Source organism: Carassius auratus, chromosome 46 (genome assembly GCF_003368295.1).
Source record: "Carassius auratus strain Wakin chromosome 46, ASM336829v1, whole genome shotgun sequence".
Classification (NCBI taxonomy): Eukaryota; Metazoa; Chordata; class Actinopteri; order Cypriniformes; family Cyprinidae; genus Carassius; species Carassius auratus.
The window spans coordinates 9,799,709-9,823,187 of record NC_039288.1 but is presented as its reverse complement, the minus strand read 5'-3'; the positions used below and the strand labels follow the sequence as shown (position 1 = coordinate 9,823,187).

The following is a 23,479-nucleotide window of genomic DNA, read 5'->3' as shown; positions in this document are numbered from 1 at the left end:
AGGTCTATTACAGCCTTTGACACACTTTTGATTAGCTCACAAATGAATTCAATAGTTTAACATGACGATATTGCTAAGCTAACCACGCATGACGATGGACAAAAGTATAAATATTTTTGTTGTTGCTCGTCACTCTTGAATTAAATGTTAATTTAACAATGCTATCCCACGACCAATTCGTAAGTTTTTTACGAGGTGGCTTATTCGTACCAATTTGTACGACCTCAGGGGCGGGTTAGGTTTAGGTCATTCGTACAAATTCATCCGAATTGTGCAACTCGTAAAATACGTACGATTTGGCAAAAATCATATGAATTTGTATGAGTGTGGTCGTACGAATTCGTACGAATAAGCCACCTCGTGAAAAATGTACGAATTGCCTTGAGATCGGGTTGTAATTTTAATACCTCATCTGCCATCTTGGATTTTTTTTCATTGAAATATTCATTTATTTAATGATTTCTTAGAATTTGATTAAAAATTAGGTGTCTTAAGAGGTATCACAATTAAGTCACCCATGTAGCGGTTCAGACCAGCTCTTTTCTCCTCATTCATACCTGTAGAGGAAGGGTTGTGTGGAAATTCCCATATAAAAAACATAGTTTGGACATGTTATGTTGACTGAGCTCCCTCATCTATAATAATCCAAATTCATCAACATGAGAACAAAGATGAGGACAAATAATTTGCATAAGCACCTGTTTAGAGGATTCTGCATGATTACTGTTTCTGCTCATATAAGTGCACTTGTGAACAATTATTAGTGAATGAGACTCATGGACTTTGCTTTTTTACAGCTGGACATTTTGAGCATGCATTTTATTTAAATCAGCATGCTCTATTAAACAGTGCTACGCCTGTACCCAACTTAGATAGAGAGAGAGAGAATATATATACCTGTAGTACAGTATACTTTTATCATTATATACGGGGTATTAAAGGGTTAGTTTACCCAAAAATGAAAAAAATATGCCCTTATTTAAATAAAATAGCGCCTTTTATTTAACTTCTTTTGGACTGAACCAATGCAACACCAGCTCACTGCAATGATAGAGCTTGAAAGACTATTTTTAATATAACTCTGACTGGATTCGTCTGAAGAAAAAAAAAAGTCATATACACCTAGGATTAGAGCTGAAGATCTTTGCCCGAACCCGACGGGACCCGTCGGGACCTGACGGGTTCGGGCTTAATTTCTATCATCTTATGCGGGCTCGGGCCGGGCCGGGCTCGGGCTTGCGCTCCGGTTTGCGAGGTAAACTAGCGGTCATGTGATGTGTTTCGATTAGCGCGAGAAAGATGCGAAAATGAATGCTGAGCAGGTGTAACGGAGGCTTGCCTCTGGTGATTACGTTTTGGTTGCACCAGCAACTAAAGCAAACTCTGAGGTGTGGAAAAGTTTTGACCGTGTTTATAATGAGAATAATGAGTGAATAATGACGCACCATCAGTGAGCGCAGGAACGCGGTGAAGACATCTACAGTGGATTCAATCATTTTCCTCCACAAAAACATGTAGACCTAGCCTAATCTCTGTGAGTAAAGGTTTTTCAAATGATAACTAAATATTCATTGAGTCTTAAATGCATAATGTTGACAGAGTATTTACGCTAATGTTGGCATTATTCTTTTATTAAATAAAGCAAATCCGGCGGAGCCTTTATCTTAATTTCGTTATTGCCAAATACCCATCTTAATTTAAAATTTATCTTAATTTAATTTTTTTAAATGACTCGTTTTTATTGGTGCGTTGGTCTAACTTTTAAGGCCCGATTACAGCTCTACCTAGGATGCCTCGGGGGTGAGTAAAACACAGCCTAATTTTCATTTCTGGGTGAACTATTAGTAACACCATAGATACGCCTTAAGAACCACCCAGACTGCCTCAGCAACAGCAATGGCATGTTGCTAGTAACTACTCACAACTGCCTAGCGACCACATGAACACCGAAGCAATCAGTTTTCCTGCGGGCCTCATTTATAAACACATGTAATCAGATTTCCAGCACCCTAGAAGCCACCCAGAATGAATCCCTTATTAGAAGCCACCAACATTCTACAAAGTTCCTAGCAAATTCAGTCTTTTATCTTTTCTTTCTGTTTTTAAAACTAACATTCCTGGCACCTTTTTTTTTTGTTTCCTTTCACATTATTTCAGTGCTTTGCCCACTGAAAGACAGAGAGAGGAAGAACCTAAAATTAGCTGTTTTTGACCACCATCTCACCCATTCACCTTCTGATTAAAGAGCATCTGATTAAAATACCCACATTATCACGTGATTGCCATAATTAAGTTTGGGTAGAGCTGTCATCACAGGGGGAGCTTTCATACTGAGCTCCGAAAGGTCAAGCAGAAGAGTCAAATGGCAGGGCACTTCCCTTGTCCTCCGCACGGCCCCCATGGAGAGAATCACAGCGGTCAGTCAGCTGCATCTCTCAGATGAAGAGTGCAATTGTCTCTGACTGATGGGCAGCATCTAAACACACAGCAGCAAATCCCAGAGTGCTGTGTCCAGTCAACAGACTCATCTGACAAAGCCTCTTCATGCCTCATTCTGAGAGGAAGTGAGTCATTAGTCGGGATCTCCCCAGACACTGACATCCCTGTCAGGCTTGTCATCATGTCTGCTCATGGATGCAGTGAATAAAGCTTGTTTACAGAGCTAAATGTCAGGGAAAGTGGATGATGAGCGATATATTCAATCTACAAAGTTCCATTACAGTGACTTCTGCAGACCTGCCAGAAGCACACAGGTCATGGTGCTTAACCTTGCGGTCACGACCACACAATCTGAGATGACTATTTATGTTTTTATTATTATTTAATTATGTATTGAGCATATTTTATAAATGCTCAATATATTTTAAATATATAATATTATGTATGAATGATTATATTTATTATATATATATCTTTTAGTTAAATGTCTCTTATGCTTACCATGGCTGCATTTATTTGATCAGAAATACAGTAAAAAAATTTAATACTGTGAAATATTACCATTTAAAATAACTGTTTTCTAATTTAATATATCTTTAAATGTCATTTATTTTGGTGATGCAAAGTTGAACTTTCAGCTGCCATTACTCCCTTTTTCAGTCTCACATGATCCTTCAGAAATCAGGAAACATTTCTTATTATTAACGTTGTAATGTCATTATTTTTTATATAGCTCAAAAATACATAAATATACAGTAATACAGTAGCACACAGGCAAAAAAAAAAGTCTTGTCTATCAAAAGTGTCTAAAATCGTAGAAAAAAAAGCAGTTTCATACTAACTGAAGCTGAAGATAATGTTCCTTTTCAAGTAAATGTTATCTCTAAAATGTTTGAACGGAAAGGTCTCAATCTAATTCTTAAAAAAAAAAAAACCTGTGGGCCATTTTGAGACACATAATTCCTCCCAAAAAAGTGTGCAATTAATATACAATTAAAAAGTCTGGGAAAATAAAGTTTATCTATAAAAGAACATGGATTTTAAGATGAATCAAATTTGCTTTTCAACAGAGGCAAAGTGCCAAAGCATTTTTTTTCTTTGCCTACTGTTATCCTGCATAAGATTTATGCAGGATTACAAAACAAGAAATTATGACTAAATCCTTGGTGAGGCTATCCAAATATCACCTCCATTCCTCTCCTGATACCAGCTTCTGGGATTACAGAAAGTATCAAGCAGAAATCCCAGGCCCCATCCCAACTGAACATTACTCAAGAGATGCCTTCATATCATACTTCTGAGAATGACATCTAGAAGCCGTCATTTGGTTGAGACACATTATTGCAGATGCCAAAAGGAAATTGTTTTATAAAAAATAGAATGGTATTTGTAACCATAAAGGTTACAGGATCAACTCCACATAGGAGTGTTTAAAGAAATGGATCCTTTCTGACCCCACTTTCCTGTTAAAACACATTTGACTCGTGCACTTAACCTCACTTCTCTCCAGCAGGACTGATTGGCTCAGCAGAGAGTATACTCAGTCTCGCTTTCGATTAAAAGTGTCTGATAAATGTCAAGTAAGACCATCAGCCAAAATAAAATAAAATTAGGGGGTTTGTGTACATTGTGTTCATTCACTGTTTGATTTGATATCGAAAGTATACAAATATGAAAAGGCGCCTTTTTCATTCAGATAAAATGGAAAAGCAATTAAAAAAATAATAATTAAGCCATTGTTAGTCTGGTTGTTTAATTAAAAAATATATGTAGTTGAAATAAATGCTTTAAGAAATCACACAACTATAGAAGCCGTTGATGATAATTCTGTTGCACAGACCTGAAAAACGGATGATGGCAGGGGTTATGACCTTTGGTTGACCAATCAGCAAAAATGGGCATATCATGGAAATCGGATATTCAAGCAGTTAATGCATTTTCCGACTCAAATTGCAAAACTTTAGTTGTAATGAAATGAATTTGTAGGCACAGTGTATAATTAAAAATGCATGTAACCATTTTTAAGTTCACAAAAAAACAAATTTAGTCAAGCGTGTCCTTACATTTGACTGGTAGTGTACATGACCAAAGATTTAGCTGCTTTTCTCTATCCAGATAAACATATTAGCTCGTCCCACTGTGGCTGACAAAAGGTGTAATCAAGAGGGTAAGGGGAAAGGAAGGATTTGGGCAACATCACAGCTGAAGCAGAGAATGGAAACCCAGCCATCCATCTATCACAATGCCCAGTTCAATCTAGCAAGAGAGGATTGGGAGATTGTAAACAAGCGGAAGGGTCAAAGAGAAAAAAGCCGGTTTTATCCACTTGCAGAATTCCAGAGCCAATTGTAAACTCAAGCGCTGTTTTACACAACCAAGTGCATAAACACACAAAGACGTATAGGCTAAGAAATTCAGTTTGCTGTTGAAATATTTGCTGAACTTCATGAGCTGCAATGACTAAGCTGAAAGATTAGGAGAGGGAGAGCGAGTGAGTGACAGATGCGGGCATGAAAAAAAAAACGGGAGATAAAGCTGAGCTACCTGCAATTCGCTCTTCATCCATATTCAGAATGGCATCGCAGTGGCAACACAAACAAACAGGCCAGATAAATCAATACAGTAACAACTTCAAGCATTCAGAACTGAGTTAATACACGATCAAGGGACGGCAATCAATCATCTCTCAGACACAGACCACCTATGACACCAACACACAGGAATTGTGTTGAACAACCTGCCATGTTACAGTATATATTAATCGAGCGTGGCAAGGATAGAAAAACAACGTCCTTTAAAAAGTCAGACAAATTTTTGTGTGTGTCCCTGTGTAATCATCTACAGAACAATGTATCAATAACATGAAAAACCAACACATCTGTACTGCATCTGTGCATGACAGCAGCTGTGTACACAAGATCGATTCGTCTCCTTGGGCTCTGACTTTGCTGTAACTCAAGCTGAGAGGGAGGCAACATTTTGACACTTTTTGAGCACAGTATGATAGCACATTGCTTTGACTACAACAAAATCCCTTTAAGCAAGTCAGTCCATTCCTTGCACTGGATAGGTGGCAGAAATAAGGTAAAAGAAGAAATCTCCTGCCAAGCTTATACATTTCAGTAACATATAGTGACGTCCAAAAGGCTGAGATTGAAAACATGGTATTTAAAATGTAATTTTAGCCTCAAATTAAACAGGAAAGTTTAAAGATTTAGAATAAACAAGAAAATAAATACAATTATTACTGGTCACCAATTGAGTAAATTAGCGACAACTTAAAAATAAAGGTTTCAAAAGTGGGTTTTTGTTCATTTTTCAATTAAACTTTTCACTCAAATTGTTATGCTGATAATTATAATTGGTCATAAAAAAATTCGAAAAATACCAAATGCTAAATGCTCTCTGACTTTTGGAGCCCAATCTCTTCATTATTTAGCTTCTTCTAGCTCACATCAGGCAAAAAAAAACAAAAAAAAAAAACATAAACCGATCATTTTTCAGGTTGGGTACTGTACACGCATGTTCTGGAATAAGAAAGACCATATGAATCTTTCACCAACAATATTCGTTTTTTAATCAAAGACTTTCCTGCAGCTGCTGTGTTGTGCATTGCACTTAATCCCATTCATTTTTCATTGAGTGGCATGTGTCTTCCTTAAAACTGCCCCTGATTATTACCACATGAAAGCACAAGCTAATGCGACAGCGACAAGGAAACACTTCCAAAATGTTAGGAAGAATAGTTCACCCAAAAATAAAAGTCATTATTTATTCATCCTCATATCAAAGCTGAAATGTTAGCATATGTGTATGAATAAACCAACAGGCTCTGGTGGCAATTAGTGAGTATTTGATGTTGTGGCAAACTGTTTTTTGCTTTTTGTATAAATCAAATCACACAGATTCATGCAAAACTACTTGTAAAATAGTAATTTTCTCATGAGACCAGGTTGAATCAATCATTAACTGAATTAACTGAGAAAATTTAAAAGTAAAACAAAGAATCTTTTGAAATGAATTTAATTTATATGAGTAAATACACACAGAAACTCACTCTGATATATTTTAAAGTAATAAATCTGTGCCATCTATTTTTTTCCCTTAAAGGACTAGATCATAATCTAAGTTGTAAAATAACACAAAAAAGAGAAAAAATATATTGGCACTTATTCTACTGTAATAAAATTCATAAAATTCTTTTTGAGCAGAATTAATCCCATTTAAATGATCATTGCAATTTTTTTTTAAATACTTTGTTAATTTGATAATGAGTTTGATGTATAGTGTTCCTAGCTCCATTTAGCTGAATTCCACACATTTCCCACAAAAAAGGGTGATCATATGTGCTCTTATTCCCAGACATTTCCTAGCCAGGTTTTCTATATTGCTTAAAATATCCAGGTTTTGGCTTTGTTTGTGCTATGCATGCTGATCATTTTATGTACCTTTAGAGCTATAGGGAGCTGACTGCTCCAGCGCGGTAAAGATAGTTTTAGTTTTGATATTCATTGCATATTTGATTAGGCTGCAAATTTAACTCGCAGTACAAAATTAAGGCCAATAATTCATTCAAGTTCATGTTAACAGGGCAATAGTAAATGTGTATTACAAAAGTACAACGATATATATATATATATATATATATATATATATATATATATATATATATATGTGTGTGTGTGTGTGTGTGTGTGTGTGTGTGTGTGTAGAGATCTCAGTCATGTTTCATTAAGGTATCAACTTTGTCTTAGATATTTCTTCTAAAATGAACCAATTTTTGTCATTAAGCTCGATTTGATTTGATTGAATAATGAATAATAATTATAATAATAATTTAATAATGACTCAGCCCTAAGTTAAAATAAATTGTATTATTTATTTATGCTTGTATTTTATTTCAAAAAAGAGTCACAAATTATTAATAAAACTAATAATTCAGCCCTTAGTTAAAATAGATTAATAATAATAATATTTATTAATTTATTTCAACTGATTTATTATTTATTACTATTAGTACTAATAATGGTTTAGCCCTTAGTTCAAATTAATTTAAGAAGATGACTACTGTAACTAACTAACTAACTATCCAACTAACTAATTGCTACAGTAATGCACTTACAATGGATGCTATTCAAGACAGCATTCTGGAGAGTTTAAAAGCCTAAATGTGAAGCTTGTATTTTTTTTAAAGCACTTTCGTGAATATTTCAGGCAAAACCCATTATTATTTGACCTGTAAAGTTGTCTGTATCATCCATTGTTATGTGGGACAGCTTTTCTAGGTGGATGAGCTATTGGTTACAAGATACCATTGCAATTCCTGAGGGTAGAGTTTACTCCAGTACTTGTGTAAATATAGTTACAGATGCGTCACTCCCTCGTTCTGGTGTTTTTGCACATATTGTGTGAGTAACCAGTTCTAAAACACATTTAATGTTTATGTTGACGCTATAAAGAAAAAAAGAAATAGAAAAGAAAAAGTGTTTATATATAAAATACACTGCTTGGCCATGTGTACTTCAGTTGTAAGGCCTTAAACTGTATCCTTAAAAAACAACCTCATGAGATATAGAAAAGTGAAAACAAAATTTGAGAATTTGTCAAATCTGTCTCATCAGAAACTTCAGTGTGCAGAGGCTAATTGACATCACACTCCATTCAATTTGAGTGGAAACCACTGGTGGACACATGCAAGCTGATTCATTGTACCCTTCGGATGAGACCAATATGTCACACACACACACACACACACACACACACACACACACACACACACACACACACACACACACACACACACACACACACAGACAAACACACACACACACACACACACACACACACACACACACACACACACACAGACAGACTGTTGTGACAAATATATAGATTTTTTGCAACAAAATAAAGCAAATACCATTTTCATGGCCAATAAATATACCTATACAAATAACGTGAAGAGGACTATGTCAGATGAAGTTTTTTTCAACTCACCAATGTGTTACAAAAAGTTCTAGCCTTGATCTTCAGTCAAAAACTGTGAATAGTGCCTTTCGCCTAACTTTAGTTCCAGAACTACATTTACAGTATTTCCGAGTACCATTTAAAGGATTGCATTCGCACCGACAGTGTGTACTAGGGAGTGGTGTAAGCAGGTTGACAGCCATGTCATTTGATGGCAGCATTTAACAACGTTAACAAAGAACAATGTTAACAACAGGAGGATGGAGGATGCTTTGATTGTAGGTGTGTTTTTGTTCTGTCTCGTGGGTTTCACAATAGTAGACATGGAATGTCGATGTATAAGTAAAGTGATTGAAAGAAAGGAAAGAAGGACTAAGAATCGCCAACGTCATCTGGCAGTGCTACATTTGCTACAAGTGCCTGCACTTCAGTGTCCGTATATTTATTGCTGTTCTTCATATTTGCAAAAAAATTTGACAGTATGTTTACAGTATGTTTACACTGTGTTTTAAATCATGGTGGGTGAAGGCGTTTTCAAACGCGTCGAGTCAAACAATGTCTACTTACGTCACGGAGAGTACCAGTTGTGCTGGTTAGACTCTGTTCCGGAGTAGGAGCTAATTTGGCTCTCGAAAAAGGCAGTTCGGTACTAAAATCGCACCTACTTCCGGCGGTGCGAAAATGCCCAAAAGTGGTATAGTTCCACAATTAGCTGTGGTACTATGAAAAGGTTTCGGCAGTGCGGAAGGCCCTACAGATGGGTCACCGATAGGCAACTGTATTTACGGCTAATGAGTTTCAAAGCCTTATTCAACAAAAACAGTTTTTTACGTTTCCCCCAAAGAGAACACCAAATGCAATGCCATTACTAAACCTTACTAAACATTTGCTGAAAGACTTGCAAATCAATTCATATTTAGTGGTGTGCAGGAGCCAACTATGCACAAGCTATGCACATTTAAATAAGCTAGGCCAATTTTCTTTGGTATTCCTCACCACGCTTCCTGCTTCCGTCACTAGACATATTCTCTCTAATTCCTACTCATCTTTTATAAGCGAGAGAGTGAGTGAGGTTGTTCAACAAAGCTTGGGCACCTCGTTCACTCACATACCTCAAGACTTCTGGGTGAAAATCCCTGCTTCAGTTGGAAAGAAGGTATTTCCATTGCTAATATACAGTTTCAAACAACATATTTCAAATCAAATATTTTGTTAGATTGGAGAGATGAAATCCCACATCAAAACAGCTAGTAGTCAGGTTTCATGAGCGTTCATGATTGGGATTTTTTTTTTTTCGATGGGAAATGGTAAACAAGAGCCGGCATTGGTTTTAAAGTAAACAAATCCTGACTCCTGGAACAATTTTCTATTACAGTGGTTAAAAGTAAGTTCCGTAGTGAGTCCGAGCCTTCATAAGCACTTGAAGTTGCATCCCTTTTGGCCACCAGTCTGAAATGGCAGTTAGCCAAAGCTCACAAATGGAGGAAAGAATCTGTCTGGAACAGAGCACTGACTGTGTGTTTTATTTAATGCTCCACAAAGAACACAGTGGGCATAAAAGTCACACAGATACACAATGCCTCCCAACAAACTCTGTAATATACTCTTAATAAAGCTCCTGAGAATTGAAAGGGGGGAAACCAACTCTTCAAAGCATAAAGTAGACTCTTTGGTGTACGTACTATTATTGCTGCATTCAGTTTCAATCCACAATTTGTACAAAATCTGCTAGAATTTTTGAGAAATATCGGTTTGTGTGTGTGTGTGTGTGTATGTGTGGGTGTGTGTGTGTGTATATATATATATATATATATATATGTACAATACTGTTCAAATGTTTGGGATCAGAATGATTTTGTATGTTTTTTAAAGGAGTTTCTTATGGTCATCAATGCTGCATTTTCTTATTTTATATACATTCAAATCTTGTTTATTCCAGTGATGCAAAGCTGTATTTTCAGCATCATTACTCCAGTCTTCAGTGTCACGTGATCATTCAGAATCATTCTAATATGCTCCTTAATATTTTTTTGGAAGCTGTCATACTTTTTTCAGGATTCTTTGATGAATAAAAAGTTAAAAAGAAGAGCATTTATTTAAAATAGAAATATTTTCTAACAATATACACTACAGTTCAAAAGTCAAAAAGTTAATTTCTTTTTATGAAAGAAATTAAAGCTTTTTTTCATCAAGGATGTGTTAAATTGATAAAGTGATAGCAAAGATTTATATTGTTAGAAAACATTTATATTTTGAATAAATGCTGTTCTTTTTAACTTTTTATTCTTCAAAGAATCCCGAAAAAAGTATTGCAGTTTCCAAAAAATTGCTAACATTGTTGCTAACATTGATAAAAAAAACGATAAAATAAAAAAACGCATATTAATGATTTCTGAAGGATCGTGTGACACTTTATACTGGAGTAATGGCTGCTGAAGATTCAGATTTACATCACAGAATAGAATTCAGAATCACAGAATTCTAATAACATTTCAGGAGTAATATTGTGAAATATTATTAACTACTTTCCACATAATTTGAAAATGTAATTTATTCCCATGTTGAAAACTCCAGTGATACTTTTCAAGGTTTCATTAATGAGGAATGTTGGCAACTAATGAGTGTTGACAGGAGAATATGTGTATTCATAAAAATGAACAAATGCCTAGGAAGATATGAAAAGTTGCAGTCAACTTTTTTATCAACCACTGTTCTCTGCGTTAGACTGACAGATGTCACTGTCTGATAAATTACGAAATGCACAACATAAGACATAATATTTTATTACTTGTTTACTCCCCATTAACCAAGGAAACTTTTACTTTTACTTGAATAACTCATTTTAGGAGAATTATATGAGAACTTTCCAGCACTGCTAAATCAGTCCTGTGGGAACTGAGAGCCAATTGACTGCTTTTGCATTCTCGTAATAATATCTCAGCTTATTCCAAACAACATAAATAAACACACAGCTGAATAAAGTGATGAAGGCGTAAAAATAGCTTTTGTGTCCCTGTCAGAATCAGTAAATCAGTTTTTGCAAGACGTTTTGAACCAGATGAAATTAGATGTCTATTTCCTCTATAGTGCAGCGGAACGGGGGTGAGTGTTTTTGTGGATGAGTCTGTGATCAGGGAAGGTCCGTCATATCATTAGAGAGGCGCCACAACAAAAGAGCGATTCTCATCCATTCTCTTACAAATCATCCCAGGGCCCTGAGCTACTAACAACTGCTAATTAGCTCATTAGCTCAATTCCTATCTTTTCTGGGGCCAGACTCATGAGTCCTGTGACACAATCATTGGGCCTCGCTGCAGGGCACTTCAACAAAGCATAACCACAGATGTTCACTGGTGATGGATGAAGGCCGCCCTGAGAAGTAACATACTCTCTAATGTGGCTTTTGTCAACCAAATGAGTCCCGACCAGAGAAGGTCAACTGTATAGTAAAATCAGATTATGAAATTACCTAAAGCCCGCAAAGGCTCTGCTAGGTAATGAAAAACTGAAATTTGAAACAAGAGTCTGTGATTTTACAGTTTAAGATGTTTTGACGTTTAAATGTCAACAAATACATCAACATCTACAAAAACATGGGAAGGGGCAAATTTATATTTGATTGTTTTCAGAGCCTTGACTCTAGTAGACTGGCTGTCATACTCGAGTGAATACTTCTCAGGATGTTATTTTTTAAGAAGTCAATTTCTGAACATATCTAGAGCATGAGAGTCTGTTCCTGCCTGTAAAAAAAAAAAACAAGATAAAAAGATTCTAAGATAAAAAGTCAATATGTAGATATGGAGACAGAGATGCTGTAAAGTGAGCTACAGTCACAATTTAAAGAAATAATATTGCATTTTGAGAAACTGAGAAATTGTAACTGAAATATCAAGTTGTGAAATGTTTAAAAACAAACAAACAAAAAAACATAAGCTGGCATTTATAAAACTGATAGTTATTAATGAATTTGTGAATGCAAAAAATAAATAAAATAAAACAACTTAAAATACACATTTATCTATTTTAAACATCTCTAGTTACAGCCCTTTAGACAACATGCCCATGTGACATAGTCTCAATCTCCTCTGAATAGTAACCGTATCTCCCGATTTAGTTTATATCTGTACTGTAGTGTAGTATAAACAGTAGTGGCATTGAGTTATACACTAATATTTACAAAGATAACTATCAACAAACCAAACCAATAAAGCTGCCATTGAGCACTGCACACACATCACTTCCAGAAGATTTATGACCTTCGCAAATAAAAAGAGGTGGAGAAAATATATGTTGTTGCTGAAGCGTTGAATACACAGTTTCTGCCGTGCTTTGATATTGCCTTGACCGACACTTATAACTTGCAGTTTTATTGCTCAAAGGAATGTGAGCAGTGCAGCTCTCACTCCATTTCCCCATGGAAAGACACATAATGCCCATAAAAATGGACTCTTACCTATTCAATTATAGAAAACCTTCTATGACGAACGTCTCTAGAACATAATATGTTTAATTATTACTTCCTTGTATATTGTATTTTGTATTATATGCTGTTTTATGCATGCTTATGATAGAACAACTAGTTAATATGACCTACTGTATATTATATTTGTTATCTATGAATTTGTATTAATAGATAACAAATTCCACACTGGCAGGACATCACAGTTGCAGCAAGCCATGTTGCAACTTTTCAACCGGGAGAGAACTCGCAATCACCACAGCGTTCATCACTCTTCAAACCCGGGAGAATGTGATCGCAATTCCAACACCACCAAACCTTCAAACCATTAACACTTTCTTCTGAGACTGCATCCTGATGTTCGTTCAGTGGCCAAGGCAATCCAAGTATTGTACATTTAACCAAACGAAACTGAGGTTTAGTATAAGCTGTAAACCCCGTTATGAAATGGTGCTGATAGTTTCTGCTCAGGTGGTTAACTGACTCATTTTCCATAACTGCATTATCTGGTTTCATTTATCTACTTTATGTATGTATGCGTGAGTGTGTGTGCATGTTTATTAGACTCATTTGTGTTAGTGTTTAGTTCATAAAAGTTTTGTGCACTGATTCTGTCACTGCCTCTGGATAATGTCCCTTTAATAATTCCTGAACTTATTACATGCTCTAATGCCCTATAATTGCCCTATAATAATTGTAATTAATTATTAATTATTAAATTTCCATTTTGAGTTAATTTGTGAGAGCATATATATATATATATATATATATATATATATATGTGTGTGTGTGTGTGTGTGTGTGTGTGTGTGTGTATATATATATATATATATATATATATATATATATATATATATATAAAAAATATATATATTTTTTTTTTTATAAAATTGAACAAAATATCGATTACTCATGTTAAACAAATTTTTGCCCAATCTGATGCTTTCTAGATTAACAAGAAAAAAAATACTTGATCATAACCAACCTGCGGCACATGCTCACTACAAAACATTTTTTTAGTATGCACACTAGTCTCAGGCTCTACAGATTTCAAACTTGTTTTCTATACTTATTTCTGTGCACACTGCACAACTAATCTCAGACTAGCTGTTTCAACTACAAGATCATTCTCTTCCTAACTAGCTCACAGCGCTTCTCAAACGAACTGATGCACAAAGCAATAGGACTCTAAGTCTTTTAGTGTGCACTTGGCTTTGTTACATCCCAACACTGTTAAAAGGTAAGATATTCACCTTAGCTTGGCAGCTGTGAGCTGTAATTTTTATTTGTTGCTTATGTGTTCTGTATTTCATCTTCCCGAGATGCTAAAAACAGGAATTATCATAAAAGCACACTTAAAACAGCAATTTTTCTCTCCAGACAGCCCCATTGACTCAACTACTCATCACAGCAATCCAAGCGAGACAGGAAATTATTTAAAAAAAAAATGCCCAAAGGCCCTCTTTTTAGCAACCGCGAGACATTTACATGACAAACCAGTAGCCAAAAAAGTTCAGAACAGCCACAAGAGGCTCCTGATAAACAAACAAACAGAAGAATGAGATAATTTATTTCCTTGGCTACTAATTGTACTGAATCATATCCAATAATGATTCTACCTCTGTATTCATTGGTGGGCTCTGTAGGGATTACTTGTGTTTTTTTGTTTTTTTTTGGAAACATGCAAATTTCATGACAAATAATACAAGTGTAATTGGCTAGCGGGGGCAGACATGGACGCCTTTAGAATCATTTCTGTATTGTCTCTTCAGTACCACCGCCATCTGTATACCATCATGGCAAAGCTGTTGCCAGATAATGTGGGCGTCAACCATATTTTTGAACATATGCTGGATTTATTTTACACTTTTTTTTTTCCAGCTCATCTTTGTTGAGATCGTTTACCTGAAAATTGCTAGAAACCTTATGATGGTGATAATCTTCCCATCTCCACTACTGATTTCAAGATCTCTGGGGCAAGTTATGCAATATGCCGTCTAAATGGCAAAGGAGGCAGCATCAGTCCTGACTCATCTACAACTGACTCATCACTGAACTCAGACACAACAAAGTTTCAGCAGAACCCCTACAGCAGTCCCATGTTCCCCTTTTCAAATGCCGTGAAAAGGTCCACCAAGGGCCAAACAGTTCCATACTGTTCTTAACACTTCTAGAGTTATTGTGCCATTAAAATCATGATTATTATTTTTTTTCAGTGTGTTCTAATGTTGTTTTGGACCCCACTGACTTTGTATGGAAAAGAACACCCAAGACATTATTTAAAACATCATCTTTTGTGTTCCACAGAATAAATTAAGTCATTAAGGTTTAGAACAATGTGAGGATGCATAAATGGCAAAATTAACCTTTCAAAACCAACCTTTTCAGTTCAGAGTTCTGAGAGCTCTCTGAAATATTTACCAATAAAGTTTAAATACCATTCTGTAAAAAACAAAATCTTCACTGCTGTGTTTCATCTTGGAGTGGGTTTGTCCAGTTCATGGATTAGAATACTTTATTGGAATGGCTTTCATTTTTTAATTACTTTTTTTATGTTTATGAAAATGAATAACAAATAAAATAAAAAATACAAATTCCGAAACCAAGGCTGCTCTATAGCAATTTAATCATTCACTGTGCACTCAGAAGTATTAGATGTTAGATTTGTCAAGTGGTTTCTCGCAACTATGTTGGCCACATTTCCATTAAATTGTACTCACTGGATTCAAGTAAATAAAAAATAAAAAATAGGTCATAACAAAAGACATTTGAAGGGGATCATTTTTATATAACATGCATGCATTCAACATGGCTCAAAAAATGAAGGTTGAGCAAAAAAACGGTTTTAGCTTTTATCCTAAAAGACTGTAAAGAGAACAGGTGGCCTCCCTGAGGTTAAGAGCCTTGCCGAGGGCACACTGATGAAGGATCAAGACTTGCTCCTTATTTTACCACCCAACATTGACATAAAATTGACAGTACTGGTATAAAATCAATGCTGTGTGATATAGTTATTTACCTAAATCCAGTTTATTTAAGTCAAATTTCTTCAAAGGAAAGACCAAAAAAAAAAACTCCCTTTGGGAAAGGTGCATTATGGGAACACACTCAACTTTGGGATGCATGAGAGAGTGTCGCTTTCACAAACCCTTGCATTATTTTTCTATGTTCTTGCAACACAGCATCCCAAATCCATAAATCATGGCGTGGTGGCACCCTTATTCAGTTTCTCCATGAAACTCCTGTCCTGTGTATTCATGAGGTAATTTCAATGAAAGCCTCATTTATTAAATCTAACAATCCTGATATTTCATTTTTAACTGCAGAAAAATTCTATGCTGTGGCAAGTCGTCAATTCATGGTGAAACAGAATGAATACCTTATTATACTGCCTTTTATCTATTTGACCATGGTGCAGTCATGCATCCTGAATCTGTCTAAATCTACAGGCTTCACTGGCTCAGACATACCTTTCTTTCTCTCTGCCATTCTCACGGTAAACAGAAGTGGAAGGAGCCGTGTCATTTAAACTTTACATCTTGAATCTTTTTTTTTTGGCACACATCAAAAACTTCACTTTCGCAAAACGATTTCTCTGGCACTCTTTGCGTCTGCGAAGGCCTTTTTTTTCCCACCCTTCTCCACACTTGCTCTGTCATCTCGTTAGAAACTGAAAATATGCAAATGAGAGGCAAACCATAGGAGCACCTGCTGGGTGCCTCTGAAGACCTGGAAAGTGAACAGACTTAGTAGATGTCATAATGGGGTAGTCACCAAAATCTACAGGACGCTATTTAAAATCACTTGGCCTTTTGCCGATGTGTTTATAAAAAACTCTCATAAACTTCAAAGCAACAGTTTATACAATTCTGCAAGCAATTTAAGAAGAGCTTTGTTGTAGCTGGGGCTTTTTTATGGTTTTTCATGGTTGCCTGTTTCGACATGGGTTGTTTTAATCTGAGAAAGAGTGGGCCAAAGCAACACAAAACCAGTGCAAGAACCAGTCGATTGCATAGACTGCCATGGCAAAGACGTCCTTGATCTCAGCCTGCCTCGGGAGGATAGGGGTATCCCGGGCTAAAATAAGACCAAGGGTGCACATGGATTTAATGTAGGGGTAATTTGGACTTCAGCAGCATTGGTTCGGAAGTTCTGAAATTGATGCAATCCAATGGAAAGCACGTAATATTGCGTGCATTTACAGTACATCCTTCTTACCTCCTTTACCACACAGTTTGATCTACAGTATTAGAACTCAGACCAATCAACTGGTGTAGGGTCTTGCTCTTTTCATTCCCTCATGAATTTGACATATTACAGGGCACTGTATTTCCTGAGGTTTATCCATTGAGGCTTTCAGCATAATCACTACCCTGGCTGGTAATGTTCATACCAAAAATACATCATTACTGTGCACAGAGCACTAGCTACTTTAGGTGTTTCTTTTGTCAGTATACATTTTGAACAAAATGATAGCACACTTCAATATATATATATATATATATATATATATATATATATATATATATATATATATATATATATATATATATATATACACATACACACACACCCACAGACAGACACACACACACGTGTCAGCCATAAAAGCATATAATGGTACGTTTCAACTGTTATATGGAGCATTTTTCCACACTTTTTGACAAATGGCTGCTATTCATAACCCTTGCATTTGAAAAAAATTAGTCTTGTTAGTTAAATTTTAATTCACTAGAGAAATTTACAATACTACTTTTTTCAGGCTTAGAAAAAATATATAAAACTACACACACAAATAAAAGAACAGCATTTATCTGAAGTAGAAAGCTTTTTTATTATAAAAAAAACACATTATAAATGTCTTTACCATCACTTCTGATTAATTGATCATTGAAATTAAAGTATTAATTTCTTTAAATTTCTTTCCCAAAAAGTATCTCTGTCAGATAAATACTGTTCTTTAAAAATTTTAATTCATCAAACAATGCGCACACACACACACACACACACACACACACACAAACACTTATTTCATTTTATATATATATATATATATATATATATATATATATATATATATATATATATATATTTGGACACACCTTCTCATTCAAAGAGTTTTCTTTATTTTCATGACTATGAAAATTGTAGAGTCACACTGAATGCATCAAAACTATGAATTAACACATGTGGAATTATATATGGAATTATATACATAACAAAAAAGTATTAAAAAACTGAAAATATGTCATATTCTAGGTTCTTCAAAGTAGCCACATTTTGCTTTGATTTTTGCTTTGCACACTCTTGGCATTCTCTTGATGAGCTTCAAGAGGTAGTCACCTGAAATGGTCTTCCAACAGTCTTGAAGGAGTTCCCCGAGAGATGCTTAGCACTTGTTGGCCCTTTTGCCTTCTGTCTGCGGTCCAGCTCAACCCTAAACCATCTCGACTGGGTTCAGGTCCGGTGACTGTGGAGGCCAGGTCATCTGGCGCAGCACCCCATCACTCTCCTTCTTGGTCAAATAGCCCTTGATGCCTTCAGTGTGACTCTACAATTTTCATAGTCATCAAAATAAAGAAAACTCTTTGAATGAGAAGGTGTGTCCAAACTTTTGGTCTGTACTGATTATATATATATATATATATATATATACTGCATCCAGTTTGCTGCTCATGTTATCTAGATATGCTATAGGGTCAGAAAGATGCACAAAGCCTAAAAGATACTTTTCTCTGAAAGATGAGCTGCACTGGGTCTGTCTGTCTGACACTCTATATATCTACAAACACCATCTATGGATTCTTTCGAATGGGTTATAATAAAGGAGCGAGAAGAGAGTGATGAGCCTCCATCCTTTTCTATTCCTCCCTAGTGTTTTTCTCCAGTCTGGGCTGGACACAATCAAAAACAGTGTGATAGCTTGGGAAAAAAAGATACATCAGTGTTGTTGTTGTTGGGACAGCAACTCTGGCTCCCAAACTTTAAACCTGATTTCCTGGAAATTGCGCACCATAACTTCTAGGTTGTGAGAGAATCTAATTAGACAGACTAATAGACATTCTAAAATATGACTATAGGCATGGAGGTTTAGGTGCATAATTCGACATATTACTCTGCTGCCTCATTGTGCCAAATCTATTCTCATCCACACCTCCGCCACCTCTCCACAGACCTTGTTCCTGAAATAATCTCCTCATCCCAAATCCCAAATCCCAGAAGCCTGGCAATGGACCAGAGGTCACCAGAATCCAGAATGACAGTCGAAAGTAGGACATGCAACAAACTACAGGCCCACCCAGCACAAGAATAGTTACTACCACTCGCTGCATTGTTATATATCTGTCTGAGCAATGGGGAAATGCAAAATGTAGCCAATTCCAACTGACAGGTACAACTAATGGCAGTTTTTTCCCGAAAAGTAGATCACCTGATTTACTGCAGCTGCAAATCAATCCACAGTACATTATTCTGGAGAGACAGGTCTGTCTTAGCCAAAGAGAAATGCTATTGATTTAATGTTTACCAGTTCTCTAAATGCTGCGGCCCCTTTGAGTCTCCAAGGCTGTGCTCTCATACTCATCCCTTTCTCTTGATTACTCTGCTGTTGGTCTATGCTGGCTTTCAGCCACCTCGCTTTGGATGTCAATCGCAGGCCCACCCCACTCATGCTGAAGTCTTTCTGGGTAATTAGAAGTGAGAGCCAGAGAATGAGAACATTGGTCAAATTGACATTGTGAATGATGGACAGGCTCATGACAGCAGAGGTGGCTAATTCTCTTTGGCTCAGTTGATGATGTGCCATTCAGGACTTGTGAGCTAATATGTGGTAGAGTTTGTACTATGATGAGTACAGCATGGGTGAGGGTGGCCATGCGCTGCGGTCCAGCTGGTGCTCCTGTTAAAGACATTACATTAGTTTGACTCAGAGGATTTTAAAACAGAAAAACAACGTAATGCAAAATAAAAAAGCTAGAAACACCTTTGTAGCATGCACCACAAACCAATTAAAGGGGCCATATGATGCTTTTTTAAAGATCATTAATTTATGTATTTGGTGTAACAGAATATGTTGACATGCTTTAATGTTAAAAAAAACCAACATTATTTTTCAAATACTGTACATTATTGTAGGTCCGCTATGCCTCGCCTCTTTCAAATGTGTTTTTTTCTACAAAGTCCCTCTTTCTGACAAGCACAGTCTGCTCTGATTGGTCAGCTGTCCCAGTGCACTGTGATTGGCCAATCACTGCAAGCACTCGTTGGAAATGTAATACCCATTTCCATAATCACAAGCTTTATCTTTCAAAATTAATGTAAAGTTAATAATGTCCTTAATTTTTACCATCAGTTCAAACCCGAAAGGGGAAAAGAGTCATGTGTCTGACCCCATTCTGTGCATTCCAAGCAACAGTTTTAAAACCAGTAACCAAACCACACGGTCATCTCCTCCATCACGACTCCCTTACTTAACACCCACCCCATCCCAACTATACCCCACTATTTGTGCCATCACCTGTGGCTTTTAGATCTCTAAAAGCATTATATGCGACTGTCAAGTGTTGCTGTGCCAACAGCCCACAAAGCTATGGCCAGTCTCCCTGGAGGTGGACAAGACTCTGTTAGTCTTCATTAAAGCATGATAGTTCTGGGTGCAAAGTTAACAACAACGACACTGTCATCTACAGCCATATGGATACTGCAGGAGATATGGGAGATGTGATCTGAAAGAAGTGTCTGTATGTTTCTGTATGTGTCATGTTATTATCAGCTGCTGCCACAGAGAGCTGTTCTTTGCAGAGATTCTATGCCACATTTAATGATCAGATTTGATGGCATGCAGTGTCGCATGCTGACAGATATCAACAGCCTCCTTATATGCGCTAGATTAGATTTTTGAGGGTCATTAAAAAAGAAGCCTTTAAACTCTCTGCCAATCATTTGAGAGCTTAATTGAAAATCCTACTGGATGCTGCTAAAAGTTTCTACTACAAGAGGTTATTTAAGTGAAGGGAACACTGAACAAAAGTGATCAATACACATACAGTACTTTATGAATACATGGAAAGTTACTGGATATAGGAAAAAAGATGAAGGATATTTGTTAGGAAAATCTATTTCTTTGAAGAGAAAAATCAAATAAGGAGCAGAACAATTTAATGCTTTTGTTACTGATGTATAGCCAAGCGAGATACCAAACACATATGAATGCAAGAACACAAACTTATGCCCATTCAAAGTGTGGGGACATGGACTACCTTGGATTTTTAAGCATAACGTATTTTAAAATTATAGGGGAAGAAAGGATTTATTTTTTTTATTTATTAAGTATGATTTTTGTAGAAAAAAAATTCTAGTTTAAAATTCAATGTTTCTAAAATTGGTCAGTCCAACTAAATTGCACATTCTCCAAACCATTACATTTAAAATGCATATACCCATCACCATATTAGAATTTTTCCCCATGGAAAACAAATCTGTCATTTAAAGTTGCAAGTAAATATTGATTGGTTTATTTTAAATAAATAAATAAATAAAATCTCTCTGCACAAAAAATGAATGAATGAATGAAAAAAAACCCTGTACCACTAGACTTATCCATCATACACAAAACTTTTAAGTTAAATTCAAAATGCTGGTTTCTTACCTATGATACAAAGTGAGCAAAGTGCATCATCAAAAAATAAATGGGCAAATGACCATTTAATATGTGAAGGGATGAAAAAGGGATGATTGAATGCAACTTAAGAGTAAGCAATTTTTTATGTATATATTTTGCCTGATTTGAAACATTTCTGAAGGAACTGCCAGTGTGAATTAAATACTTTAATAATAACTTAAATGTGCTTTGCAAAATGGGCATAATATCAGCCAAAAAAATCATAGTCAATAAATAAAACATTTCTCTAGACAATTTGTCTTTCAAATGAAAATATGTGGACGGTTCCCGCGCTCTCCAAAACTGGATGCGCGTGAAAATGTCACGTCAAGGATTATCTCTGAAACCGCGCGCAGAATGAAAGTGAGTTTGAGGGGAAAAGTACCTGAGAAGAGGCTGGTTATTGCTCCAGTTACAGACAATCACAAAAATAGCGTTCTACATGTGCTACTACAGTTCGACATCTGGCCATAATAACTTTATCGACATTCTCCAGCGTGAAAAGGACACTCTATTTGCAGAACTACGATCCACGACCTTTCTCGTCGGTATTATTGAGGAATATTGCGTATGTGTTTATGTAAGTTATACTGCGCACATAATCGGGTAGGAATGAAGTTAACCCACAAGTGAATGGCACGATTTTTAAAGTGATAGCTAACCCATTTATGTCTTTTCTCATCCTCAATTTATTAATCCAGATTCTGACTGACTTTCTTCAGCGGCACACAAAAGGAACGACAGCCTCAAAATCACAATTCACTTTCATTATATGGAAAGAAAAATGCAATGAATGGTGACCGAGGAACGCCAGTCTTCTGTGTGTGACAGAAAGTCATACAGGTTTGAAAAAAAAATGATGGTGAGTAAACTATGACATGGTTTCATTTTTGGTTGAACTATTTCTTTAACACACTTTACGCACGATCTGGTTATGAATCGTCCTGTGTGAAACAACTTGATTTCTGTCTAAAAAAATACATGAAATAAATCCGTTATGTGTGTAGCCTATATTCAGACGCGTGGGAGCGTAAGTACGAATATATTTTCGATTTCATAAACGTGTCTAATACGTGTAATTATCTATACCCGCAGGCCACATGTTTTTCTTTCACGCCTTTTCCCTACACGATAATTATTAGTCGGAAGACAGGTTTGAAAGAGCACCTACCACCCCCATATCCATCTGCTCGGCTGTTATAGACGGGGCCGCCCGAGTTAGAGATAAAAACCAAAGAACTGAAAAAAGAATCATCTCTGGATAAATAATCCAAATGGTCCGGGCGGGATTCCACTTTCTGAGAGACTTCATATTGTCCCCGCTCCCAGTGCTCACACAACGGTCTTTCTTTTCGCTGCATCCATCGTATAGATCACCCAAAGCCGGATCCCGGTCATTTAACGGTCCGTGGGAACACGTGTCAGTCAAACTATCTCACTGTGGTGCGCAAACACGTGAAACCCACCACATACAACACAATATGGGAAAATACATCTCCTCAGGAATCCGTCTCCAGACGAAATATCATTCACAGTGGTCATCACGATTTCCAAAGATGAAACGTGTACGCATTCACTCCCCAAAAAACAAAAGTCAAACGTCTTCGTTCAGTCCTAATCCGAAGCCCTTTGAGATCAGTGCTTGTAGCCTACTGTCAGAGAAGAGATGCCGCGCTCAGCGCCGAACACAGCGGACTGATGCGCGGTAAGCGCGAGGAGAACTTGTATACTTCCCAGATGGGAGGAGGGGAGGAGGGGAGCTCAGCGGGGGCATTGTCTTCCAGCTGAGACCTGTGCGTTTTTAATTGTGCTACATTACAGGTTTACTATTAAAGCATATTAAATTTCGAATAAATTAAAATGATAATCAATTTTAAATTAAACTTTGGAGACAGTGGTTCACAGGTTGTTCTAATTTTGACGTCACTAAATGCGAAAGCGTAATTCATGAATAT

At 36.3% G+C, this 23,479-nt stretch overlaps 1 protein-coding gene across 1 annotated transcript in view; it reads right to left on the bottom strand.

Moving 5' to 3' along the window:
* LOC113064108 (matrix metalloproteinase-17-like) overlaps nucleotides 1–23,230 on the bottom strand; it is a 57,914-nt gene extending 34,684 nt beyond the window's left edge. The window contains exon 1 of the mRNA XM_026234671.1: nucleotides 22,696–23,230. Coding sequence (XP_026090456.1) covers nucleotides 22,696–22,836 — 141 coding nt within the window. The 5' untranslated portion in view covers nucleotides 22,837–23,230. The remainder of the gene's footprint in view (nucleotides 1–22,695) is intronic.
* Between the last annotated feature and the right edge of the window lie 249 nt (nucleotides 23,231–23,479).